This window comes from Aspergillus nomiae (assembly GCF_001204775.2).
Source record: "Aspergillus nomiae NRRL 13137 chromosome Unknown contig00024, whole genome shotgun sequence".
Taxonomy (NCBI): domain Eukaryota; kingdom Fungi; phylum Ascomycota; class Eurotiomycetes; order Eurotiales; family Aspergillaceae; genus Aspergillus; species Aspergillus nomiae.
Window position 1 is genome coordinate 15270 of NW_015378079.1, and position 27367 is coordinate 42636.

Consider the following 27367-nt stretch of genomic DNA (forward strand, 5'->3'; position numbering starts at 1 on the left):
CTGGCACTGAACTATTTCTCAGCCACCTACGCAGGGTGTTAAGACGATACCTTGGTTTCGAGAAAGACAACAAAAAGAATGAGCCCTTCAAAAGAAATGTCGAGGACGGAGTAACTAAGGAGAAATGATCTATCCTTTTTTACCAAGATTTGCACTAACCTATTCGGAGGCCCATGAACATGGATCAGGGTGCTTCGAACCCATGCAATGCAGCTCCCACAGTCCAATCCTGATCCTCGCAGCGATCGGTTTGTGCCACCATCCATCCCCTTCTCCATCGAGATCTGTCACGAACATATCCCTACATACTGTGCAATAATCACATCTATTAATTATGCAACTGCTTTTCCTTTTTTCCTTTTCTTTTTTCGCTTCCCCTCTAGTAATCTTCAATCTTACCGCAACATCCCCTCGAGGGATGGCTCCTTGTACATATTCATACATATCACGTTACACAATAACTATCTAGAAGGATGTCCGCAGCATTAAAATGTTCTTAGAAAATCACCTAACAGTTGAGCTCCCAAAAGTTTATATTTCAGCATCTCAGTTCTCGCTTGTGGTCGGTCTCCGTGTAATACTTTTCCCCCAGGCACTTTCTCCGCTCAGGAGGGATCAGCGATATCATGCATGGAAATTATCGTTTATTATTTATTTTTCAGTTTCCTTTCTTTTCTTTTTTTCTTCATGCATTTAACCAATCCTTCCAACATTCATTCCAATCCCTGTTACCATTGGGCACGAACATCTCAGATTCAGCACAGGCAGCCCATGGGCAGTGACCAGGAGGGAAAGTATGTCAGTATGTCAATATTGACGCGGTTCCGAAAATAACCTGGGTTGGAATTATGATGAAAACGGCTACGTACTACTCTGTACTAGTTCAATCTCTTTCCGTCGCAGTAAGGTATCGCTGTAGGTACTAAGATGATATCAAAGTACATATAAGGAAAAAGAAAAGAAGAACATTAAGCAAAAAAAACCTCCGATTCGCATCAAAAATCATTCAAAGAGTAGAAGGAATATGGCCCGCTAGTTCAGAAGGTTTTGATATTCCTTGGGAAATTTTCGTTCCTCGGTTCTTCTTATCCTATTTCTCCATTAATTATTATTGTTATTTATTTGTTTTAGATTTTCCCTTGCCTCTTTGCCATTTCCCCCAAATTTGCCTCCGGAGCCACCCAAGCTCAGCTGCTTTCTGGGACTCTGGGTCCAACTAGTCTACTCTGGGTAGTTCTCGACTTCAGATTCGCATTGCACACCGTCACTCTTCCACGACCGTCCGAGTACTATTTGTATCTTTCCAACGATCATTTCCTCTCGTGTATCTTTTCTGTTTTCTCTTTTCTCTCCTCTCTCTTCTCTCTTCTCTCTTTCTTTTTTCTTTCTCTCCCCTTTCCTCCTCTCGTACTCATCTCGGTCCCTTCCGGTCTTCTCTTCTTCTTCTCCTGCTATACGCTTTAATTCTTTCCCGTTATTCTTGGGGTTTCAATTTTCCGTCCGGTTTTTACTTTGGTTCCCCATATAACCTTTTAGTCAATCCACGCATACTCTTCTCTTGTAATTAGTTCCAAAAAAAACTTTTAGAGACTTCATTATTTTGCCTCTTCCCCTCTTGCTCACCTGCCTCAAGAAGACCCCGAAAAGAAGAATATAAACAAACGAGCAAGACGAGTGAAATATCGCCCCACGTGTCTGCCGATCCCTTTCAGCAATACTACAAATCCGACCCTTCGATTGACTGATTCAGGTCTGCTGTTCACTACTCAGTCGTTTCCGAGTCGAGTCCAACTTCATCAATTCCTTGCTGCACTCAGGCTTTACGGGAAGGTGCGATTGTTGTGTCATGGAAATATCCTATGGTGGTTTGATCTGAGCTTTGTTTTGGACCCTTGTTGGAGGACTATTCAAGATGGACTCTCACCACACAACTCGCCAATTGTTGGAGTACCTTCGCACTGGATATCCAATACTCCTCCTCCTGGTCTTCATATCGGCTTTCATTGCCAATTCTGTCCTTGCCGCCAAAAATGCCAACAATTCTCCTACCGCGGCGCAGACAGGTCCAGGCGGGAGACCACTCCCCAAACGGTCAAGAAGTACGATGGCAGTCATGAAAAATCCCCAGAAATTCTCTCAGAATACGAGATCTTTGTTCAGGTGGTTATCTGTGGGTATACTTTTGACCATTCTTGGGGATGCAGCTGTCAATGTGGCACATGTTATAGTCTCTAGATCGGAGCAATGGTGGTGTGGACAGTCCGTTGTGGTAAGTGCCGTGAAAAATTGGGGAATATAATCAGTGCAGCATTTAATGCTTTATAGATCTACGTTGTGGGTTCGTTCTTTGTCTATTCGATTATCCTCGTCTCTTTATTAGATACAGATCCGTCTCCGACATTTGCGCAGTTTGTCCCTTGGTTGGTAGCAGTGCCCATTGAGTTGGCTATATTGGGAATTTCCTCCTCGATCAACGCTGGCAACCATCATGAGCCAGTTGTAGGAGATCCGACTGGGGGTCGTTTGCAGAAAGGCGTGACTTCTTGGGAAATCACGGAGCTTACCTGTAACTCCGTTAGAGTGCTGATCCTCAGTACATTGGTCGCACTTTACGTGTTCAGTTCCATTAGGATGCATTCAAGCTCCAGAAAAGTACCAAGAGCATATGCCAATGGCGCTTCTGAAACAACAGGGTTACTGGACCCTTCTCATGCAGAGAATGGAAACGCATATGGTTCAACTCCAGCTAACCAGCAGCCTTCTAAGCCTGCTGATGCCTGGGTTCGACCAACTACAGTTCCATCTACTAGCTGGTGGGAGTATCTTAGCGGATACTCGTTATTTTTTCCGTATCTCTGGCCGTCGAAGTCCCGTCGACTGCAGATCGTGGTGGTTATATGCTTCATCCTGATTGTTTTGCAACGCGTTGTCAATGTCCTGGTGCCTCTCCAAGTTGGAGTTATCACCCGCAAATTGACCAAAACGGGCGACGACTTTAATGTACCGTGGTTTGATATCTGTTTGTATATCTTGTTCCGGTGGTTGCAGGGTAACCAGGGCCTAATCGGCTCATTGCGTTCCAGTCTTTGGATTCCCGTGAGTCAATATTCTTACATGGAGCTTTCGACTGCGGCTTTCGAGCATGTGCACAGTCTTAGCCTTGATTTCCACCTGGGTAAGAAGACCGGTGAAGTATTGTCTGCGCTGAGCAAAGGTAGCTCTATCAATACCTTCCTCGAACAAGTCACTTTTCAGGTCGTGCCCATGTTAGTCGATCTTTGTGTGGCCATTGTCTACTTCCTCATTGCGCTTGATGCTTACTACGCTTTGGTCGTCACCATTGTCACTTTCTGTTACCTTTATGTCACTGTCCGCATGGCACAATGGAGAGCAGAGATCCGGCGGCAAATGGTCAATGCCTCAAGACAAGAAGATGCAGTCAAGTACGTTTTATGGTGTTTATGTTCCGCTACATCGGATTTGCTAACCCGGTAATCTTTAGGAATGACTCCATGGTATCTTATGAAACAGTGAAGTACTTTAATGCCGAGGACTACGAATTCGACAGGTACCGAGGAGCAGTATCGGATTTCCAACGGGCTGAATACCATGTTTTGTTTTCTTTGAATCTGATGAATACCTCTCAGAATACAGTTTTTATGCTTGGACTACTAATTGCCTGTTTTATTGCTGCTTATCAGGTCTCACTGGGACAGCGGGACGTTGGTGAATTCGTGTCGCTTCTCACTTATATGGCGCAACTCCAGGGCCCTCTGAACTTTTTCGGCACCTTCTACCGATCCATCCAATCGGCATTGATCAACTCGGAGCGGTTGCTAGAGCTTTTCCGAGAACAACCGACAGTTGTCGATATGCCTAGTTCTACTCCTCTACCGGTTTGCAAAGGTGATATTGCCTTTGAGAACGTCAAATTTTCATATGATAGCCGCAAACCTGCCCTGAATGGCCTTACTTTCCGCTGCGAGCCGGGAACGACGACAGCCTTGGTTGGTGAATCTGGTGGTGGCAAATCCACCGTTTTCCGTTTACTCTTCCGTTTCTATAATTCCGAATGGGGGCGTATCTTAGTCGACGGGCACGACGTGAAAAACACCACAATCGATTCTCTCCGGAAGCACATTGGCGTTGTTCCGCAGGATACTGTCCTCTTCAATGAGACGTTAATGTACAACCTGAAATATGCCAACCAGAATGCGACAGACGAAGACGTCTACGAGGCTTGCAAAGCTGCCAGTATACACGACAAGATCATGTCCTTCCCTGATAAATATAACACCAAGGTCGGTGAACGTGGTCTACGACTCAGTGGAGGAGAGAAACAACGAGTGGCTATTGCTCGTACTATCTTGAAAAACCCGCGCATCATTCTTTTGGATGAAGCTACAGCCGCGTTGGACACAGAGACCGAGGAGCATATCCAGGGAGCTTTGTCCACTCTTTCACGTGGCCGTACCATGCTTGTAATCGCTCATCGACTAAGCACCATTACGACTGCAGATCGCATCCTAGTCTTACATGAGGGCAAGGTCGCGGAGAGTGGCACCCACGATCAACTACTAGCCATGAAAGGCCGCTACGCAAGTATGTGGCGCAAGCAAATACGAGCGCAGAGGGCAGCGGCGGAGGCCCAAGTACTCCAAGATCGTGCCCAGCGCTTGCGCAGTGCATCAACCTCGGGCGCTGTTGGGGATGATAGTTCCAGTCAGTCTGACGAGGACCAAAATGGTAAGCCGCATGCCTCTGCGGTCCGACAGACACAGGGCCATCACTGGCCCGCTCACGATCAGAAAACATAGAGCAGAACCGGAACAAGTCAGCGTGGGGAGTTATCCCAGGCGTTGTTTCAGTCACATATAAAGAGCTTATACTTAGAGTGTCCGAGGGATGATATACCAAGTCTAGGGTTACTTTTGTCCTTTTTCCCTTTTTTCTTTGCCCTTGTTTCTTTTTCTTTTTCTTTCTTTTATTTTTTTGGGAAGATGCACTTATAGGGATACACTTTTCGTTTTCTTTTCTCCCCGTTGTTCCAGCCTCGCATTACTTCTCGTGTTCCATTCAATTAAGTCGGTAAAATTGGCGTTCTAAGTGACTTACGACTTGTATGACGCGCTTTCCTTGTCAATTCATACAAAACTTGCTGAAGAGGCAGCTGGATCCGTGAATACATTTTCTGGACCAATTACACTTTGAAAATAATGCATGATACTCGTCCATAGCAAATATAATACGAACTATCAAATCTTCCACATTACTTTCGACGACCACTTGGACGCAAACGGGCTGCTGCTCGAGGTGACCAGGCGCGGTAACACTATCGCCAGCAGAGAGAAAACGGGACAGACAGTAAGCTACTCGGAAGCGCCTGCAATGGTAGGTGGTAGGTAAACATTTCGAACATTATATGTACAGAATGGCATAACGTATTACATATACACGTTCTAAACATGTTTGAGGAACTTCTGTGGTATGTTCCTTTCCACGATCTGCATCCTCTCAAGCTGCTCAAGCCGATAAGCAGCGTCGTCTTCCTCATCATGCCTCCGGAAATGCTCAATATCTTCTGGATGAGTGAGGTCTTCCTCCTTGGCATCATCTCCATGATACTTCTCGAAATGATGAATCTCATATTCATATTCAATGTCGCCATGGTGGCCAGGTCCAAACCCGAAATCAGGCAGACGCTTGCCCTCGGAAATCAGACGCATCCAGTTATCTCGAGTAACGAATCCAGAGTTCCCAGGGTCAAATAGCCCAAATACTTCCCGGACAGCCTGCTGCTTGCGCTCTTCACTGACACCTGCATTTGACTCATCGTCGAGACCATAAGTCTTCCGTACCTCATCGGCTGTCCATGCCCCTGAGTTATCATAGTCGTGGAAAGTGAAGAAGGATGCAGGATCAAAGGAATCAATGTGGTGCTCCTCTGTCATGTACGGATATTAGAAAGGTGCTTCTAACTTTCTCAGGAGCAATTGGACTCAATAACGCACCTTGCATGTGCCGAGAAGCCCAGTCCGAAGAAGGATTCTGTTCATTCGAGTGAGACCCATGAGCGTTCGCGAAGCTGCCGCTCAGGGCAAGCAGAACGGTAGCAAGAGACACGGAGTGGCCGAGCATTTTCAAATGACACAGCCTCGGAATTGCGTACTGAGTGAAATGATCAGAACTGATTCAGTATACAGGCAGTAATGAGTAATTTAAACCTTGTTGATGTGGCCTTTTCTATGAGTACTAATACCTGGATTCCAGTTCGGACAACGAACTGCCCGTGCAGTAGAGAGGCTGTTTGCAGTGTTTGCATCCGCTCCGCCGAACTTATGACTTTTTTGTCCGACGGCACATGAACCACTTTTCTGTTTCTGCGGTACACACTCCCTTGTCCCGACAGACGCAATTGAGCCCCTAAGGGCAAGCTGCCGACCCCCGCGTTATCGCCATTCTTATCATTGGAATCGACTGTACAGGAAATGTTGCGGTAATGCAGAGCCTTTGGTCCCGGGCCGCCTCGGCGCGCTCGTCTTGTCATTGCGTTTCTTGTCTAAGCACAGCGACTCCCGGACTAACGTCAAGGGCGGCATCAGCAGCCAGTAAACGGCGGTTACGAATTGGAAACTCGGTCACAGCGCTATACACAAGTATCTTTGCGGCTGCAGCTCTAGCTGATGCCCAAGCCAAAGACCAACGACGCCATGAATGGCAGGAGAAGATCGCAGCTGTCAAGGAAGAAGTCAACGAATTAGTGGACGAGGAACAACGCCTTTTGGCGACTATTGCAGCACGGCGGAAGCGGAGGTCATTATTCAATGGCGTATTGACGAGCCGACAATACAGCACCTCTGCCAGATCATCACCAGTGGGAATCCAAAATACTACAAGGAGTGTACCGATACCTTCACTCGCCGCCGACGTTCGCTCGCAAGATAATTATGAGGCTCGAATTGAGGACGGGATTCAAACTTATCTCGATAAGGGGGATGAATATGACGGGAAAGCCCTAGAGGATCTGGTCGCCGAAAGTGATGACCCGGTGCAGAACGATATACAGGAGGAGTTTGGCTTCAGTTTTGAAGATGATGCTTACCCCGAGTGGCTGTCATATGACATAGTCCGCCAGAAGGTTATACGGAAGCTTGCAGTGAAACAGTTGGCTATACGACTTTTGCTACGCCCGGCAATTGCGCACTCTTACATGGGACTTCGGATGAAATACATTTCCGATAGTTCAGTGCCCAAATTGAATGTAGCGGAGCTCCTACATGAATTGAATCAAATCCGAATACGTTTACAGGAGCTGAAGACAAAAAGAGACATGAATATTGATGATTTGGCAAAGGATCTCCGTGTACGCAACATCAAGGAGATGGCTTGGGAGAATGCAAAGCTCAACAAGGAGGCTCGTCGCGACACAGATCTATACCTCGAAGGGACTATGTCTCTTCAAGAGCTTCTTTTGAGGCTGTCCAGCAACCTGCTGCAAGCTACTGATCCCGACCGACCATTTTGCCTGGGGATGATGCTTTATACGTTCACCAAATCTCGTCAAAATGACCTAGGTGATCTGGTCTTAAAGACAGTATTGCCGAACAAATTTCCATTAAATTCCACCTTTATTCTCTCAATAATATCCTTTTACCGCAAATCCAAAAATCTCAAAGCATTCGACTTGTTTCTGGAAATGCTGTGTGGTGAGAGCTACCCGGTAGACTTATCCACCATGGGATATTTTAAGCGGACGGTGATCAATGGCGTCGAGATCTCAATTCCTCCCAGCAATATGACCAATTCGGTTATGTACTCTGCATTAATCATAGCTTGCCTGCGCTTCGATCAACCCGACCGAGCCGATGCCTATCAGCAAGCCGCAAGAGCGGCAGGGTACATGGACGATTTTGCAACTCTTTATGCCTATTTGAAATTTTACGGTATTCGCCGTGATTGGAAGAAAGGGGTGGAAACCATCAAAAGATCTTTAGCTTTCATGGCATCATCCACGGAACACGAGTCACACCTTCTCGAAAGGTTGGTAGTATTGATGGTACATCTGTGTGATGCGTGCGACAGACACGATGTCTCCGAGGCCATTATCGTAGCCGCGGTTGAGAATGGATTTGATTGGAGGTCTGCACAAAAACAAGCAGACGTCAAATTCTCATTTGATCCTCACTTCCGCCGGTGGCACGTAGCTGAGGATTCGTCAACGATTAGAGCAACTAAGGACAAGCCGCTGTGGGAGAGATCTTGTGCCTTCGTGAACACGGTCGGAGAACAGCTTAACGACCTTACTCTGCCCGAGGAGGAAGGCTCTGCGAGGAAATGGCATAAGCTGGTGGGGACATACTCCCAGGAAGTTCTATCAGCTGTGCTCGCTGGCCGCGCCGCGGAGTATAAGAAACCCGAAGAGGACGGGCAGCAAAACCTGCTGAAAACCTTTGACGTGGAGAACAACAGATTCTATAATGCTGAGGCTACAGCAAAGGCTCACCAAAAAGAGATCATGGCTCTGAAGGACCAGGTTGCGCAGCTCAAACGAATGGTTTTTGACTTGACAAAACAGTCCGCACTCAGCCATTCCCAGTCCAGTCCCCAGGATCTCGGACAATTAAAAGACAAGCTTCGTCATACGAACTCGCGCGTGGTCGAGCCGAGCGCGGTAAACATTCGATACGTTGAAAACTGAACTCTCTACGAGTGATATCCTCCCAATATCCACCTGGCGCACTGTGTTCATAGAAGGATCGGGTTGGAAACTGTGTACATCATAGGCATTTATTGAAGGGCGTACGTTTGGTCTCTATTCTCATATCCTCTTGCTATATATGTTGATACCTCCAAGGTTTGTACATTATTACGACGAAAACTAGATTTTTCTCATCTTCGGACTTTGTTTGGTCTGGATCTCTTCTATAGCCTCTTACCCTACGCATGTAGACTGTATGAATTATGGCTTTTATTAAGGTTTTATGTGCCCGAAGAATTAACTCATTCTTTTAATCTCATAAGAATATCGGCAATTGTCCTTTCTATACCATTAAGGACATTGTGGGTAGTCTCAAGTCTAACTGCATCCCATCGGAATAGAAAGTGTTCAAGCTTCGCAACAGAGCCTCACGCAACTCAACATCCTGGTGATTCAGAGACGGAGAGGATGCATCTCGTTAGGCCAACGCCCCAATAACTAAAGATAGCATAAGAGGTGAAAATGATAACAAATCTATAAACAAAAAATGGATAATAATTTAACGCTTCCGGCTGGAATCGCCACGCATTTTCTCTTTACGAGACAACCGTTCTGCAGCACGGAGCAATGCAGAGCGAATTTCGCCCTTGGGGAAGGTCGTGATATCATAATAGGTGGGTGCGATATCCTGTAAAGACCATTAGCTAAAGATATATATTGGTGGGGAGAAGGAAGTGAGCTTACAATGAGCCACTCAGGCTTGACTGCTGTGACGGTTCTGATGTAGTTCTTGGTCGTGAGCACGAATTCATTGTACACAACCCAATCAGCGTCATAGCTTAGAACAGTCGACGGGTGCAAGAGGACGTTCTGGTTGTCCTTAATAGTCGTGTATTTGCTCTTGCCTTGAGATTCCTTCTTCGCAACCTGCATGAAGAATCCGGCACAGAGAGCACGTCGGATGTTTTCATAGTACTTCTTGTCCTCAAATGGCGTCGAAACCATTTCCAGCTCCTCGCGCTCCATGATCCGCAGGAGCTGCATGCGCACATTATCTGCCGACTGGAGGGATCGTAGGGAAAGGAAATGGTCATGGCACCACTGCTTGGGGTTCTCTTGTGCATCCTGGCCCTTGAAAGCATGGTAGACGTTAAGGAGAGTAAGATGGTCACCGTCGGGGTGGGAGAAAAGGTTCTTCATCTCATCCGCTCGCTTTCGTTGAGACGCAGGTCTCACGAACACCTGAGGAACTGAAAGCAAGGCTGTGATAGAAAGGATTTCATTTGAACAATAGAACTCAGGCGAGCTGATCAGCATGACCGCAACTGCAGGATCAAGAGGAAATTCCGAGGCAAGACGTCCAAGTTGGGTTAGGTTTCCATCGTCATCAAGGCAAGCTAAGTAATTAAGCTCTTCAAGAGCTCTCATAAGCGTTTCCGGAGCCGGGGGGTCCATCAAGTCGAAGTGAACAAGGTCATCAATTCCAAGCTTCTTCAATTCTAACACAGTTGATGAAAGGTTGGACCGTAAGATTTCCGGATACGTCTGGTCAATCAGTTCCTTCTTGAAAGCACCCTCGGTGTAAAGACGGAAACACTTTCCGGGACGAGTACGACCTGCACGACCGGCTCTTTGCTGTGCAGAGGCTTTAGAGATAGGCGATACTAGGAGGGACTCGACACGAATACGAGGGTTGTAGATCTTCTGCTTCGAGAAGCCAGGATCCACGACGTAGACGATACCATCGATTGTGAGCGAGGTTTCCGCAATGTTGGTGGAAACAATGACCTTTCTACCGGGACGACCTCCAGGACGACGCGGTGGTGGGGCCGGGTCGAAGATGCGTTGTTGCATATGCGGAGGAAGACTACCGTACAGTGTATAGACTTTCAAGGGGCCAGCATCGACTTCTCTCACCATCTCATCTGCCTCTAGTGAGATTTTGCGCGCAGCATCCTCAATCTCTTCTTCACCAGTCAGGAACAGAAGTATATCACCATCATCCTCTGTAGCATGAATTTGCAAGACAGTGCGAATGGCGGCCTCCACATAGTCCTGCTCAGGCTCAGGAGTATAGAAAATCTCGACTGGGTGAGTACGACCGGGAACCGCAAGAAGAGGAGCATCGTTGAAGTAGCGCTGGAACTTTTGGGCATCCAGAGTGGCAGACATGATAATGATCTTCAAATCTGGTCGACGTTCTACGACTTCTTTGAGAAGACCCATGAGAACATCAGTGGCCATGGTTCTTTCGTGGGCCTCGTCCAGAATAATAGTGCTGTAACGGTTGAGGTTATGATCGTGCATGGCTTCTCTCAACAGCATACCATCCGTCATGTACTTAAGACATGTCTTGGGGCTCGTCATATCTTCGAAACGGATGCTGTAACCCACTTCCTCTCCAAGTTTGACATCCAACTCAGCAGCCACACGCTGCGCTACTGACATAGCAGCCACACGTCGAGGCTGGGTACAAGCGACCATCTTGCGCTGGCTTTGTGGCTGATCATCGAACAGGACGAACTGAGGGATCTGGGTAGTTTTACCGGAACCAGTCTCACCGACAAAGACTAGGATCTGGGACTTCTGGTAGAGTTGAAGGAACTCATCTCTTTGCACATGAATATTAGAGGTCGCTCACTTGTATATAATCGCGATCAAGAAAAGAGAACGTTTGTACTTACCTCTGCGCATGAACAGGAAGATCGCGCCGAGTTTTTAAAATCGAGAAGTATTTGCTGGAGTATGGCTGGCCGCTGAAAGGGTTGATGTCTCCATCTTCGATCTTCTGTGCCTGAGCGGCAGTCGACTGATGTCTCTTCACTTTGGCAAATGGCGAATCCTTGTCTTCAACCCATTCGTTGCCGTTCGACGAAGCGTCCGCATACATATGAGCCAGGTACGGATTGTCCTTGGGATCCGTGCCAGTTTTATCCATCTTTTGACGCTTAGCACGCGAACCGTCTTCGGAGTCAGAGCGGCGATCAACCATGGCGTGGGAGGGGTAAAAGAAGGACCGGGGGGCCAGAAGTTGTTCGTGCAGTTGAGTCTCAAGTAATCGGCTCCGCAAGACAACTTTATTGACGGATTGAAAAAAAAGTATTCCCGATAAGGCAAGCCGGCCGCACATCGCCACAGCTGCTCCGTCTCCATTTTACTCTCACCGCCCTTATATTCTGCCGCCACTTTGACCCCACGAACAGGCAAGGGACTGAATGATGGGATGGATTGTATCGCGACTCAGGGTTAAGACAGGGTAGGGTCAATTTCCTTAAACTTTCGGTGAGGGGTGAATGACACTCACTAGTCCGGGTACTACTATTATCTCTTCTTTTCTCCTCAGGATCGTTCCGGAATGGTTTTCAGAACTCGTCTTGGATCCATGTTCAATTGACCTGTTATGCGGGACTAATCCTCCACACAGATACCGTGTCAAGAATAATCTCTCTTCAAAATTTATAATTTGATTTCAATCTCTCTTCTCTTACGCGGAAACGGATTCGACTCTTTGAGCAAACTGTGACATATGATTTTTTTTTGCAAATTAAACAGGAATTTTAATTGTGACATTGGAAAAGCTCTTTTTGTTTACTAACATGGAAGGCTTCAGCAACCCAGAGGATATGGGTCCTGGTTTCTGCATTGGACAACATGAGAGCAAACGCACAGTGCCGATTACGACCCAGATTGTGCAGGCAGCTCATGAAAGCAATGTATGGATAGCAGAATTCTGATCCCCCGTTCTGCGTGCTAACGTCTACTCACCATCAGTATGATATGCTTACCGCCCCTATAACCACATCTCATTTCCATTCCCGGGTTCTCAGTCTGCTCTCTTCGCACTTGTCCAATGTACAGGCAGCTTCTCCTGATGCTCATGGAACTATGGGCACAACGCAAAATACACGACCCCTGGTCATCCCGCCGTTGGCACCTTCTGATACCCATTTGACTCCGAACGAAGCAATGACCCAGATTGTGGGCGTGACAAGCTCATGGATCGATCTCTGTTCTCCGGACCCATTGATTGCAGATATATCCCGCCAGGTCCTCATGTTGGAGGTCGCTTATGCTGCCTTTTGTGGTATCGGATACCTTCTGATCCCGGGCCCTAAACTTCACCACAAGGGTATGCACTCAGAAGGCGTAGCTTATTACGCAAGAGCGATACAGGATGCCATCAGTGTTGGCCCTTATATTCAATTTAATATCTGGCTGGGAGCAGTTGATAGCCCGGATCTCGAGGTCGACGAGATGGGCGACCTAGCTCCCTTGGCCCGGGACGAATTCCTTGTAAACTTGGAAGAAGGACAATTGCCGAAAGAGGACCCATATGGAACTTGGGAAGCTTGGGACACCATCAGGAGGACCTGTAAATATCACTCAAGGCTTTTCGTAGGTAAGAATGCATCTCCCGCCACTCCAAGGCAACCCTCGGGTTTCGGTTCTTATCAGTTGGTTATAGACCCTGCGTGTTTGTTGCTAAATCAGTTTCGCTAGCGCTCTCATTACAGAAGCACCTTCCTTCAATGTCCGTCCAATCTCGGTGGCACTCAGAGCCGGTTCGCCTGCTTACATTTAATGCCAATTCCTTCATCAAAAACCAAAAGGGTTACCCCGTTTTATCCAAAGCCCATCAATCTTTGATCGCTCGTTTTATGCGTCTTCGAAGCCCACCATGGATTCTTCTGTGCGATGTTGGTTCTGTCCCAGGTGTGGACGCCGACAATTCGCATGCCACTAACCTAGAAGGCGCCGAATATCCAAGTCTCGCACAAGCAGCAGTTTCCAACAAGAAGCATTACGACCCCACACCCCATCTTTCATACATTAGAAATCTTCAGCAGCGGCAGCCAGCTCGAACTGCTATCGAGAGGTTCGGTGTAGGCTATCAGGACTATCTGCAAGCACCGCTACAGCCACTGACAGTCAACTTGGAAAGCATCACATATGAGGTCTTTGAGAAAGATCCTATTAAGTATGAATGGTATGAGCGCGCTATTGCAAAAGCCTTGAAGGACTGGGCAGAGCAGAAAAAACCCACCTCGAACCCAGATGGCCGAGTTGTTGTCGCTGTGGTAGGCGCCGGCAGAGGACCGCTAGTCACCCGAGCACTTAAAGCGAGCGCCGAAACAGGCGTTGATATTGACATGTGGGCTGTGGAAAAGAACCCTAATGCCTTCGTTCTCCTCCAACGTCACAATGCTACTATTTGGGGAGGAAAAGTCACCCTTGTTCAGTCGGACATGAGAAGTTGGAAAGGACCTCAAGTTGAGAAGAAGCTCTCGAGCTCACAAACCTCAGCACCGGTGGGCCAGTCTCTCGGGATCGATGATTCAATGCTTCATGATGCGGAGGCCGACCCCAATGACAAAGCACAAGCTTCCGATGCGGCAACCCGTAGCCCTGCTCCCGAGCTTATGCCTACTACGATTGATATCGTGGTTTCCGAGCTACTTGGCTCGTTCGGCGACAATGAGCTTTCCCCTGAATGTCTAGACGGCATCACTCATCTAATCAATCCGGTTCATGGCATATCTATTCCTGAATCATATACGGCCCACCTCACGCCTATTTCAGCTCCGAAGCTTCATGCTGATGTTATGCATCAAACAATTTCCAACCCTGCAGCTCCAGAAACTCCGTACGTGGTGATGCTGCACGCTGTCGACTTTCTCTCTACGAACCAGCCTACCATGCCGGGCAATACCACTAGTGGCGGCAGCTACCACAGCAACGTGCGGTCCTCCATATCGACACTACCTGGAAGCGAAACTCCTGCGCCATTTGTACAAACTGCATGGTCCTTCTCCCACCCTAATAGGTATATCCCTCCACAATCTCCTTCCACATCGACAATTTCCAATGCACACAATGTGCGCCGGACGCGATTGGCTTTTCCTACCCAGAACCGTGGAGTCTGCCACGGTTTAGCTGGTTACTTTGAGACCGTCTTGTACCGGGATGTTGAACTTTCGACCAATCCCGTTACCATGGACAGTAAGAGTGCCAATATGATCAGTTGGTTTCCAATCTACTTCCCCCTCAAGGTACGCAACTACATTTCCCTTCAGTAGTCACCCCTTCCGGAGTAGAGGGACCAGAAAACACTAATGAGTATCATCTAGACTCCCCTTAATGTTCCCGATAATGGTGAGGTGGTCGTGACTATGTATAGACAAACAGATGACCGGAAAGTCTGGTACGAGTGGATGGTTGAAGTCTTTGCCCTTGAGGGCCACATGGACCCCCCGGCTCCAGAATTCATCGCTCCTGTTATGAGCGGTGCCCGAGGCGGTTCTCCTAGCGCCGACAGTAAGTCGCAGCAGCGGAAAAGCAGCGGCCGTGGTGGGATGCGCCGTGTGAAGGTGGGGATGAGTGAACTGCACTCGAGCATCAAGGAGGGATGCCTGATGTGAAGCAGGCGATTCTGGTTATGGTACACTTAGACCGTGCGAATTCCATCATCAGTCATGTGCGGATGACGTCGTGTCGCAAACAGGTATATGGAGAAGAACGGCGATTTGCAGGAGATAGGGCAAGTACAGTTTTTTTGAGTAGTAGGATGTTTTGGGTATCAATACCTCCACCAACTGCGTTTCTTCATTGATCGAATATACTTTTGTATCCTAATCATGACTTGTTCTGAATAAAAATCACTGGATAACCTAAGAGTCAAAGTTTTGGAGGGGGGAGGGAGCTGTGTATGTCCGGACATGCAGACGTCCACCACAGTTTCCCCAAGCTATGATCAATACTCATTCATGGTGGTGGTTGATACTTCAGCCTCTTGTGCTACCGATAGGCGCCCAAGAGTTGAGTCAGGTGAACCGAGCTTGGGCCAAACGGAAGGCAAACCGTGGGCAGGGCGCGCATGGATAAAGCAAACCAGACACGGAGTACACTGGATGCAGTTTAGTTACACCTGCACCTACGGGACAGCTGTGCTTTGTACATCTCGCTCCAAGGAGAAAGGGGGGCTGCAGATCAAGGGTGTGGTTGAGCAGCAGGAAATCAATAGTGTGACGAAACATGCAAAAGAAGGGGTCTTGGAAGTCTTGGTACGCTGACGCCGTGGGATTGTTGAGTTATTGGCAACGTGGGTGGGCGGACCGCTATGGTTGGTGACGTTGATCCGAGAAGGTTGTAGTTGTTATCGGTGCATGGGATGTGGTTCTGATTAGATGTTTTGATTACCTGTAGGGTATTGCTTGGTCCTTCAAGCAACGTCTTGGTTCGTCCTTCCAATCGATCCGATATCAGTTGATCTGGTAATTTTACCGAATCGGGGAGTCTTGATTGGTATTCTGGATGCACTTGGAGGGCGGGGGGCTGCTCCTTTGAATTCTCACAGCGGACTACGCGGTAACTTATATCGCCCGTCTTTAAGTAGGTTAGTTATATATGTATGTACCTTGAGAGGTCCGAGGACTGTTGAGACAACCCTTGTCTTGGTAGCCAAGGGGGGCCCCGTAATGCTTCTAGAAAACTGGCCTTATCAGAAGCCTCGGAGTTAGCAAGGCGACCGGTGGACGCCCCGAAGGGGAGCGCCGAGCCCTCTTCCATGGGGTCTCGATCCTGCATGACCGTATCGTTACAATGATCCTCTCAGTCGATGCATCACCGATACTCGGGATCTTACAGAGAAACTTCAGCATTACACCGGTCATTACCCATACTCCGGCCAACCATTTTGCCCTCCGATCACCTGTAAGACCGCGTACCAAACGGCCGGGGCCCGTCATCATTCCTTCAGGTGTACTCCGGAGTATGATGCATCTTGTGAGGCAAAAAGCCAAAAAAAAGAAAAAGGGTTCCCATACTAAAAAACTAGTCTATCAATCATTCATACACTTACTCCACACAAGGAGGAAAAAGAAATTACTCTCCCACACACTTGCTCTCCTCCCTTCCACCTGTGAGATCTGGTTATTTCTATTCTTGTCAACGGACGTCTGCACCCGCCTCGAATTTTCTTTCCTCCCTTACTCTATCTCCATGACTGCATGTGTGATTCGTCGCTCGACCATCGCTCCGAAGGTCGTGGGTTGACTTACTTAGTACCTCTATCTACGAACTGGACTTGATTACGTCTTGCTGTCTCCGCAATCATAAATTACCTTGACAGCTTCCGTTCTTCTTCTTCTTGTTCTTCTTCTTATTGCCGATCGATCTCTTTATTTCCTCCGTCACACGCCCACCGAATACCGACTTTCTTTCCTTCGCGCTTTTACTCTCCCGCCACATACAGACCTGAAATGGTTCACTCAACAGGCGAGGAACGCGCTGTACACCTCACACGGGAGGCGATTGAATTAGTAGACGCTGGTCATCGTGAAGTATGTGCTGTCCTGTCATGTCACTTTCTTCGGCTTCTTTGGTTTTCTGTGGTTTTCCAAAGCTCTCCACGTTTCACCCCTTGTCCCGCATGGCCAATACTTTGTGTGGAGTCTTATCGATAGTCCGCTAACGTATTATTTTTCAACCCGATCACAGGCTGCCTCGCGGAATCTCCGAGAAGCGCTGTCTTTAGCCCCGGACAATCCAGCTGTCAAGGAAGCTTTCATTAAAATCCAGGAAGAGGAGGCAACTGGTCACCACTTACTCGATCTCTGCCGGCGTTACACTTCTCGCAAAGACGAAAGTGCTGGAAAGGATGCCGCCCTGTATCTACGCACGGATGGGCTCAAGCCTCCGGAGGAGGTCGCCTTAGAATGTGCCAAACTTTTGCTAGCGCACAAAGCACATGCGTTATCTTCGTTGCAAGATGATATCATTTCAGGGTTGGTTCGGCAAAATGCCAGCGTTCGTCAGTTTTTCTCAGACAAGCTGCAGATTTCCGTGACCACGTTCTTTGATGAGATGTACGATAGAGGCGACGGCGCGGCGGTATGCCTCGATGCCGTCGTCTTGGATTCTTCAGTATGGCCCTCCGAGGCTGCTCGCTTGCATTGCGAGCGCGAGCTTTTCCTGCTGTTCATCGCTAAGCTCATGGAGTCAGGCCATGACTTGGACGGTCGCTCTCTGAAGGGAATCGCGCGACTCCTGGCTGTCGATGCGTCTAAGTTGCAGGACCAAATTGATGATGAAGAATTGGATGTAATCGTGTCCTCCTTGGATCATCGGCTGCCCCTTGAGTGGAGAAGTCAAGCTACTTTAGCGACCGTCAAGTATCTTGAAGCCTCCAAGGAAATCGGACAGAATCGATTCACCAAGCTCATCTCTGCCAAACTTACCAAGACGCGCGTTGATGACCATATCATCGCGTTTTCGGCTACAGCCGCGGTTTTCCCTGTCATCCCTGAGATTGCGGCTACTCTGTTCTTATCGGAAGGATTCATGGCTTCCCTAACGCCCGTATCTGTTAGGGATGCCAAGCGCCGGAGAGTGGAGGTTTCAGTGTTGGAACTGCTGAACGCTGCTTGTATTAACAAGGCCTGTCGCGAAGCTATCGCCAAGAATTTCTCCGATTGGCTTTCTCACACCCTGACTAACGGCAGCGATGAGTCGTCCGAATTGGCAGCGGTGGTATTGGCTAAGATACGCGTTTCTGACAAGGAAGCATCGGGATCTAATGGTCAGGTGCAGGGTGACGATGCGAGCGTTGCCGAATTGATCGGGCGGTTTAAGACCATTATGTCGAGTCGCAAGGGTGAGAATGTTCAAAACGTAATTGAGGGCTTAGCATACTCCTCCGTGAAGCCGATTGTGAAGGAACAGCTTGCCAAAGACTCGACTTTTCTGCGGGACCTGATCAAGGTCTTGCATGAGAACTTGAGCGATTCCTCGGTTCTCTATGGTGCCCTAATGATACTCGTGAACATCACCCAGTTTCTTCCGAATTTGAGTGAAGAACAAAAGAAGATGTCACAACTCAAGTCGTATGCAGAGGCTTCTCCCGATGCCCGGGCGGGCCCAAATCCCCTCGAGAAGGATGAAAGCGTTATCGCTCGTTGCAATGCCGTCATTGAAGCTGGTATCATGCCGCTTTTGATTGAGTGCAGCAAAACAAATCTCCCTTCCATCCAGGGCCTTATAGGCAAGATCATGCTTTCGCTGTCCCGTAATCCGAAAACCAGAGGAACCCTAGCCCAGCAGGGCGGTGTCAAGCTTTTGCTCAATATTGGCACTTCGAGACAGGGGAGCTCTGGTTCGATTGCAAACGAAGCCGTGCCTAATGCCTCCCACGCCTTGGCCCGCATTCTGATCTCTGTGAATCCGTCACACGTTTTCCCTCCATCTGGATTTCCGCAGGTCACTTCGGCTATCCGACCCTTAACTGCACTCCTGGTGGTCCCTGAGGCTTCAGCGGACCAGCCCCGCGATCTTTTGCCCATTTTTGAAAGCCTTCTTGCCCTCACGAATCTCGCTTCTCATCCGGATGAGAGCGCGCCGGATGCCATTGTCCGACAGGCATGGTCAGTGATCGAGGATCTGTTGCTTTCCAACAGTCCTTTGATTCAACGGGCTGCATGTGAGTTAGTGTGTAACCTAATGACTTGTGAGGCTGGGATAGTGAAATTTGCGGACGGCTCTAAACGGGCTGGGCAGCGCCTGCATATCTTGCTAGCTCTTACTGACGCGGATGATATCGCAACCCGAAGAGCCGCTGGAGGAGGTCTAGCTATGCTCACCGAGTTTGATTCCGTCGTTGCTGCCGTCTTAGATAAGCCTCGTGGCGTGTCGCTCTTGCTACGCCTTTGCCAGGAAGATGATGAGGGGCTGTTGCACCGAGGGGTGGCATGCGTGCGGAACATGAGCTGCATCGCATCAGGTGATATTGGCCGCGCGCCAAAGAAGCTCTGAAGCAGGGCGGTGCGGTTGATATACTGACTAATGTGCTGAAGACATCGAGGAATACTGCGGTCCTCCAAACAGGAGTTGAAGCATTGAAGCCTCTTGTTGAATGATGTTTTGGATCCATTTTTTCATGCAATATGGGTTACCGGCTTGTTCCTGTTTCTTGCTTGTTAGCGATTGATTATTTTATTTGGGCGTGGGCTAGGGATGAATTGCTAAGGTGTTCTTGTTTTTCTGACCTGCGTCTCGGCGTTGCTTGTCCTTTGTAGTTTTTGCCGGCAGCTTCTTCCTATTTCCCATTCTGTTATCTTACGATTTTACCCAGGTTATGAGGGCTGGGAATGGGCTCGGTGTCGGTTTCAGTTTGGCAATCAGGACATTTGCGCTTTACCGGGCCATTCATAGACCAGGATGACTGTTTGTGATGTATTTTCAGTGGGTTATCTAGAACGTTACATGATACAGTTTTGATATGAGCTCTCAACTAGAAATTTTTCCCCCTAACTCACTTGCCATACCGCTATCCACAAGCTGCCATCCCAAACCCTATACACCCTGAGCCGGCCATCCACTCAGCATCAGCCAGGGCCGATTCTACCCCCGCGTAATCCCTGTCCTACCGCTGTTCTCGGATAATAAATACTCTGATGGGGGCTTCGTTAGGACTGGTTTTACTTGGGGTTGGGGATAGGATAGGCTTGGTGCTCTAGAGAACGTACATGTACTACGTGGGTTTATTTGGGTGGGTAGGGTAGTGGTGGTGAGGTTTCCATCTTATTTGTATGAGGTTTTGGTGGCGTTCTTTCTTTCTTTCTTTTTTATGGGGGGAGGTGGACTGATCGAAGTTGATTCACTTATGCATAGCGCTTATGTACACCCTTGTTTTATATGGAATCCTAGTTCCGTTCTGCTATCTATCTTCTGGTTCTTAACATTGTTTATATCAGAGACTCTGACGCCTTAACATATACAGAAGAATGAAATCTAATGCTTCCAAATGCTAGAATCTAGTAAGTAATCACCCCCCCCCCCCCCACAAAAATAATTATATGCCCCGATAACCGAGCCCCTCATCTCGATCACGGCTGACGCTGCAAACCGACGTCAGAGTCAGCGAGCGGGGACGATCATACTTAAACGCAACCCCCACGTACTTTTGCAACGGACCGTGCTTTGTGTGAATGGGTGAAACAGGTTATGGTAGGTACTTAGTATATTAGTACCATGTGCGGGGATAGAGTAAAAGCAAGGAATTATGATTATGATTGTCACCAGGTAGCGTTAAAGTGCGTCGATTATGACACCGACCAGTGGTTATTTGGGAGATAAAGTCCGGCATGATCAGCTGAATGGAACGTTGGGCGGAAGAATGATGGCGGTTAGTCTAGAACAAGTAAGCTACGCAGGCGGGTGCATTAGGAGAAGAACGATTGACGATGGTGGGCAAATAGTTCGACTCTTATAGAGTGGCGGTTGGCCAATCAGAGCGGTCCATTGCTTTGGTTTACTGGTCATACCGACATCTCGGACGGAGTACTACCTTGAATACTCATCGTCGGTGGGGTTGGCTTCTGGAAATAAAGGAAAGAATGCCGGCGACCAAAACAGAGATTCAATTGGCATCGTGACAAGTGACGCATCGATCTGGTGGCTGTTTGTTCATGTGAGGTGGGAAATGATAACTCTAGAGGGAGTGTGGCAGGGATGGACACAGCAGCAATAATGTACTAGTATTGTGTAAGACTACGTGATTGATTAGGCTGAAGGTGCTTAAAGTCGATCTCACCCATAGCTTCTTACTATTACTCCGTAGTAGCTCTGGATACTAATTTCTATACAGTCCAAGTATTGTGTTTGCCCTACCTTGAGTTGTGGATCGAGGTGTATTCCGTCCGTACACAGTACAACATCATCAAAGTGGGTGGCACTTGACAACAACACCAGGGGATCAACTCCTTTTCTCCGCTCCAATAACAGAGCAAAGGGGGAAGAAGTTATCCAGAAGAACCCTATTTTCGAAAATTGTTCCCTAACTCTCTTCTTTCCCCGGGGTGTCTTTGATCCCTTGCTGACTCCTCCATACCTCTTGGTGTGGTTTAAGGGGTACGGAAGGGCATGTGACATGCAGGGAAACGCACGAGAAGGGGCAGAGGATTTCGAAATGGAAAAGGAACACGACGGTGTCCCCACCCTTCTGAACTCAGCATTTGGTTTTGAGGATCAAGGCACCGAGCTGGCGATGGGGATTGAAAGAGATTGACCAACTGAGTTCCACCGGCGGTATGCAACACGAACTCTGATTTGGCCTGTGGAAAGCTCGGATCAAAGTCTCGACCCCCTTGGGCAAATGGGATGCTGTCTTGATGTTTCTCGTCTTCTCCGAAGCTCCACGGCCCCTCTCCCGTCTCCGGGGGTATGGATCATGGAGGGAAGCATTAATTGTTTAATTCATTATGATACGGAATAAGCCCTGGTGGCCGTGGGAGACTATATATAGTGGTGGCGATCCGGAATCGAAGGATCTTGACAATTTCTTCACAAACCCACAGATAGGTTATTGGTCTTGAACACATTACTTTATTGTGGCCTTTGCGACCGTTGTTTTTTTTTTTTTTTACCACACTTACGTTGCATTCACCTACGACTCTCTACTACTTCATCGATACGGAGGCTGAGGGCAAGCGCTGATTAACCCTACCGTCATCCTCCCGCATTCTACACATCTGTAAGGTACCGTTTTTCTCGCTCGTCCCGAGATCACATCCCCCGGAACAAACAGTGTGGCGCGAGCAAATCAGAGATCGCCCGCCTTGCACGCCGAGCATTAATTCGTGGAGCTCCATTGATTCTTTATCCTGAAGAGTCAAGTTCAACGTTCCGCCTCCCGGAACGTGTGCTCTGTTTGGCGCATCTCACTCGTTATTGCCCCCTGTTGCCACTTTTGTTCAGGCGTTCCCTGGTTCCTTGACTCCGGGTTCTCAAGGTATTGGCCTCTGTTTCCGCCATGTGCACTGTCACTGAGCCTCCCTGATCCACTTGGTGAATGTCTATACACAGTAGTACCTTGACCTCCTCCAAGTAAAAAAGTCAAATAATTTTTTTTTTTTTTTTTTTTGTTTTTTTTTTTTTTTTTTCGTTTCCTCTTTCCTCTTTTTTGTTTTTGAATTCTTTCTTCTTGACCGTATCCGAGCTGCCCCTACTTCATAACGGCATCTCTCACCGCAATTTTCCCTGACTGGTTGAGCTTTTCACGTGCTGACTCCGCCCACGCTATAGTATCCATATCTTTACGCATACTACCACACATCCTTTTTCCACATCCTTTTTTCAATCGATATAACCGTGAGAGTCTTTTCCACCTTGGCACAGAGACGAACACCTTGCGCAATGGCTTCTTTGTAAACTGACACATGGCGCTGCCGCATTCGAAGTTTCAACTGTCCTTTTCCTTTGTCCTTCTCGAATCCGTCTCTTGTTCTTGAACTATTCCGCCACTGGTCTATATCTTCTCCTCAAGTCGGTGATTGGGATAATTTGTGTAAAAAGCCCCCGGGATCTTCTCAAGCATCCGAGATACTTGTTATCGAGAGGAGCTTACAGCTTGCTCATTTTCCTTGATACAGATCATACCTCGTTGTGATTGTCAGAAAACGAGAACATAATGAAGTTTGGGCGCAATCTTCCACGGAATGTCGTTCCTGAGTGGAGCTCCTCCTACATCAAGTACAAGGCGTTGAAGAAGCTCATCAAGTCGGCGGCAGAAGATGTGAAGGCTGGCCATGAGGCAGATCTTGCCGGTGAGCCGTTTCTATGAGTTTCCACGTATCTGGACCGCGAAGCGGTCTTCCTGACCTGACCCCCTAGGATTCTTTTACTCCCTCGATCGAAATCTCGAGGACGTCGACTACTTCTATAACAAGAAGTACTCGGATTTTGCTCGCCGCCTCAAGTTGCTAGAGGATCGGTATGGCCAATCTTTGGATGCTGGTCATCGTCTTGACTCGGAGGAGGTTGAGGACCTTCTGGCCGCCTTGCTTGAGCTGCGCGGCCAGCTACGGAAATTACAGTGGTACGGCGAAGTCAATCGCCGTGGGTTCATCAAGATCACCAAGAAACTGGATAAGAAAGTAGGCGTCCATGCGCAGCGGACTTATTTAGAAACGAAGGTCGACCCATCTCCATTCGCCTCGAATGCGCGGGTCACCGAGTCATTGAAGCAAATCAATGACTGGCTTTCGGTACTTGGTGAGCAGAAGGTCTCAGACGATGCCAGCTCCACTCGCTCTTCCCTCTCACTGAAGAGGGGTCCGGCTCGCCCACACTTGAACTTACCCTCGAGTTTGCTTGTCGCTGTCGACGAAGCGTTGCGCAAAGATGACACACACGTCCTCCTGGAATTACTGGAGGACCTTAGAACTTCTACGGACAAGCTTGGAGGAAACCTTTTCCCTAAAGTCCTCGAGAGCCTCTTGCAGCGGTCTATTTACTACCGCTCGAAAAGCTGCATTTCCGTCCTGCTCGACCGAATGGATAGCCTCGATGATGAAGATGATATCAACAAGCGTAACTGCATTCACAGATTAGTGATCTCAATCGGTCGGACACAGTCCACGACTGACTCGGAGGAGTCCGCTTCAATGGTCCTGGACTTCCCCCTTGAAACCTCCAATTATATTACGCCCGCTGCCCTGCCAACATTGCAGCCTCCTCGGAATGTAGTGAAGGAGTCGGATCACCCTCAGCATTTGGATAGATCAGATCCGTCGGTATCGCTTCTACACCACCTGCTAGAGGAGCTCCGGCCTAGGCAACGACCTGCTCTGCTTTCCAAGGATATCTCGGGTCGTACCCCACTGCACTATGCTGCTCAGTATGGGTTCAGAGTGGTCTGTGAAGTCATCATCGAGCACCTGCAGGCGTGGGATATGTTTGATGTTTCTGGGGGTATCGATGGGCCGCACTGGCAGGATAATGATGGTTGGGCCCCTCTGCATCTGAGTGTGGTTGGTGGTCACCCATTAACTACACGCACCCTTTTAGACGCCGAGAACTGGCAAGATGCCAGTGCGGACAAGTCGACCACCCGGAAACAGGTCTCCAAATCAAGCGCAGTACTTGCGATGGCCACAAAGGCAAACTTTGTTGATATCGTCAAGCTTCTGGTGGATGCAGGGGTTGATATCAACTATCAGGATGAGCAGGGCGAAACCGCGTTACATGTCGCAGCCCGGTTTGGCCATCATATGTGCGCCAAGATCTTGTTAGAGGGCAACTGTGACCAAAAGGCGGATACGGAATTGGTTGAGCACACGTACTCTTGGACACCACTGTTCATTGCCAGTGTTGATGGGTCGCTGAGCGTTGTAGACCTGCTGATTGAAGCTGGTGCCGACCTTGAAAAAGCCGACTCCTCTGGGTGGACTGCGAAGGAACATGCAGCGCTGAGAGGTCACCTTGACATCGCTCGACGTCTTGCCGAACTTACACCTGAGCCTGATGTCGCGGAAGCCGAGCCTGTGATACCGATCCCTGTAGCTTCCTCCTCTCCTCCAGCCCCATCCTCTTTGATAGAGCGAAGATCTAACACCAGCACGCCCTCGGGTAGTTCTAGTACGCGGGATGTTGAACCTGTTAAATCTTTTGGACACAGGTATCTTACCGACGAGGCCATGATACTGGTGAGCCTGGGTACCATGGATATGCACAGGCCCGTGGAAGCAGTTAACCTTGATCGTATCCCAATGGAGAACGCTCATTCCACCCAGCTTGATACTGCATTGTCCATCGTTGTTTCTGCTAACGGGGCTCATGGAGAACCCGAGATCATCGATCTGCCTGTGCAAGACAATATCTCGACGGAGCCAATCGTTTTCCATACTGCCGACGCGACGAAAGTGAGACTTTTATTCGACCTCGTCCCGACCTATGCTGGTTCGAAAGACCAGGTGGTTGGGCGTGGTGTGGCGCTACTCTCTAGCATTAAGCAAAGCGTAGGCTCCAATCGCATCAACTTGAAGGGTGACTCGACTGTGCCTATTGTGGCTGCAAACACCCTGGAAGTCATCGGCACGGTCACATTCAACTTCCTCATCGTCACGCCTTTCAAGCACCCGAACATGTCCATCACCGGTGACCGGACCTATTGGAAGAGTATGAGCTCGACCATGGTTATTGGACACCGTGGCTTGGGTAAGAATATGGCCAGCCGCAATTCGTTGCAGCTTGGTGAAAATACGGTGCAGTCGTTCATTGCAGCCGCGAACCTTGGCGCATCTTATGTTGAATTCGATGTACAGCTGACCAAGGATCATGTTCCCGTTATTTATCATGATTTCCTCGTCAGTGAAACCGGAATTGATGCGCCAGTTCATACTCTCACGTTGGAACAATTCCTTCAATTGGGTGACAGTGGATCGTCTCGTCGATCTGGCTCCCCATCTCAGGCGCTTGATGCTCTTGGAAAGGAGGCAAACACTTCTGCTCTTCGTCAACGCTCAATGTCTGTCGGTGGTTTTGAATATGACCCTGCGGAATTAAACGAGAAGATCAAGCACACTCGCGATTTCAAGAAGAAAGGCTTCAAAGGCAACACCCGAGGCAATCACATCCAAGCACCCTTCGCCACATTGGAAGAGCTTTTTAAGAAACTTCCTAAATCTGTTGGATTCAATATTGAACTGAGTGAGTTATACAGCCCTCCCTAGAACAGCTACGAGACGATCTGACTGAGATCGCCAGAATACCCCATGCTCTATGAGAGTGAGGAAGAGGAGATGGATACCTACGCAGTGGAACTGAACTCCTTTGTGGACACGGTTCTTACCCAGGCGTACGAGTTAGGTCAAGGCCGCAACATGATCTTCTCTAGTTTCAACCCTGACATTTGTTTGTTGCTTTCCTTCAAACAACCCTCTATCCCGGTGCTCTTCTTGACGGATTCTGGAGCCTCTCCTGTTGGTGATATTCGCGCCAGCAGTCTGCAGGAGGGAGTTCGGTTTGCGTCCAGGTGGAACCTGCTCGGTGTTGTCTCGCAGGCCGAGCCACTCGTACTCTGTCCTCGACTGGTTCGAGTCGTTAAAGAGTCGGGTCTGGTTTGTGTCTCTTATGGAACTCTAAACAATGATCCTGCCAATGTCAAGGTCAGTGTGCCCCAGCGTTAGCCTGTATGTTAGGCTTGACTAATACTTTTACAGCGCCAAGTGTCTGAAGGTATTGACGCGGTCATTGTCGACTCTGTTCTCGCCATCCGAAAGGGTCTTACGGAGCATCAGAGCAACTCAGTTACTCCTCAACGTAGCCCACTCGTCCAGCCTACCCCAGTTGCTCTGAAAGATACTCTTCAAATACCCATTCTCAACCATGCTGAGCAGAAAGACGATCACCTTCACATAAAGCCGGAGGCTGTCATTTGAGCGCCTGTCATTGCATAGGCAATTCAACCTGCCACCAAGCCAAAGGCATGGTTTCTACACCATTATGCAATTTAATGAGATATAGATGTTTAGTGTTGATTCCGCAATACCTGCCCGAGCCATACTTGCTCACTCTTGGATGTCTTTACGGGAAAGATATCTCAACATGAAATATTTTAGAAAATATGCTCTCCTCTTAAGCACAGATCTTCAACAAAAAAGACTGGACAATAATCTACTTTGGAATAAACTGCTTTGGATAATTAGCGGCAGTGGGTCGAAAATTTACCTGCCGCTATTACTAGCCATAGACATGCCATTTCTCTTACATACCAGGTGCTGAAGACCAAATCCCATCACAAGAATTCCAGCTGTAGCGTTCTTAGATTTAGTATTCGATATACTACAATACATTGAACTAAGCATCTACCCCAGCCCAAGGTCACGTGCACGACAG

General features: G+C 48.5%; 7 protein-coding genes across 7 annotated transcripts; 5 read left to right on the forward strand and 2 right to left on the reverse strand.

Moving 5' to 3' along the window:
• Positions 1-1912: 1912 nt before the first annotated feature.
• Positions 1913-4817, forward strand: hmt1 (putative vacuolar ABC heavy metal transporter (Hmt1); the record flags this gene model as incomplete). Its single annotated transcript, XM_015548089.1, has 3 exons — positions 1913-2269; positions 2326-3443; positions 3503-4817. 3 exons carry the CDS (start codon positions 1913-1915, stop codon positions 4815-4817), a joined length of 2790 nt encoding a protein of 929 aa, XP_015410708.1.
• A 567-nt stretch (positions 4818-5384) lies between these two features.
• Positions 5385-6230, reverse strand: ANOM_002833 (nucleobindin SSP120; the record flags this gene model as incomplete). Its single annotated transcript, XM_015548090.1, has 2 exons — positions 5385-5944; positions 6012-6230. Coding segments are annotated over 2 exons (627 nt in total), but the record flags the coding sequence as incomplete, so codon positions are not given.
• A 269-nt stretch (positions 6231-6499) lies between these two features.
• ANOM_002834 (uncharacterized protein) lies at positions 6500-8698 on the forward strand (the record flags this gene model as incomplete). Its single annotated transcript, XM_015548091.1, has 1 exon — positions 6500-8698. The coding sequence occupies one exon, from the start codon at positions 6500-6502 to the stop codon at positions 8696-8698; it is 2199 nt and encodes a 732-aa protein (XP_015410710.1).
• A 261-nt stretch (positions 8699-8959) lies between these two features.
• Positions 8960-11690, reverse strand: ANOM_002835 (DEAH-box ATP-dependent RNA helicase PRP43; the record flags this gene model as incomplete). The annotated part of the gene is made up of 3 exons (XM_015548092.1): positions 8960-9386; positions 9443-11309; positions 11383-11690. 3 exons carry the CDS (start codon positions 11688-11690, stop codon positions 9258-9260), a joined length of 2304 nt encoding a protein of 767 aa, XP_015410711.1. The 3' UTR covers positions 8960-9257.
• Positions 11691-12294: 604 nt separating this feature from the next.
• ANOM_002836 (protein arginine N-methyltransferase) lies at positions 12295-15117 on the forward strand (the record flags this gene model as incomplete). The annotated part of the gene is made up of 4 exons (XM_015548093.1): positions 12295-12411; positions 12470-13097; positions 13199-14748; positions 14827-15117. 4 exons carry the CDS (start codon positions 12295-12297, stop codon positions 15115-15117), a joined length of 2586 nt encoding a protein of 861 aa, XP_015410754.1.
• Positions 15118-16854: 1737 nt separating this feature from the next.
• Positions 16855-19504, forward strand: ANOM_002837 (UNC45-central domain-containing protein; the record flags this gene model as incomplete). Its single annotated transcript, XM_015548094.1, has 2 exons — positions 16855-17037; positions 17195-19504. Coding segments are annotated over 2 exons (2493 nt in total), but the record flags the coding sequence as incomplete, so codon positions are not given.
• A 3655-nt stretch (positions 19505-23159) lies between these two features.
• Positions 23160-27004, forward strand: ANOM_002838 (glycerophosphocholine phosphodiesterase; the record flags this gene model as incomplete). Its single annotated transcript, XM_015548095.1, has 4 exons — positions 23160-23295; positions 23363-26179; positions 26237-26637; positions 26692-27004. The coding sequence occupies 4 exons, from the start codon at positions 23160-23162 to the stop codon at positions 26908-26910; spliced, it is 3573 nt and encodes a 1190-aa protein (XP_015410742.1). The 3' UTR covers positions 26911-27004.
• Positions 27005-27367: the final 363 nt, after the last annotated feature.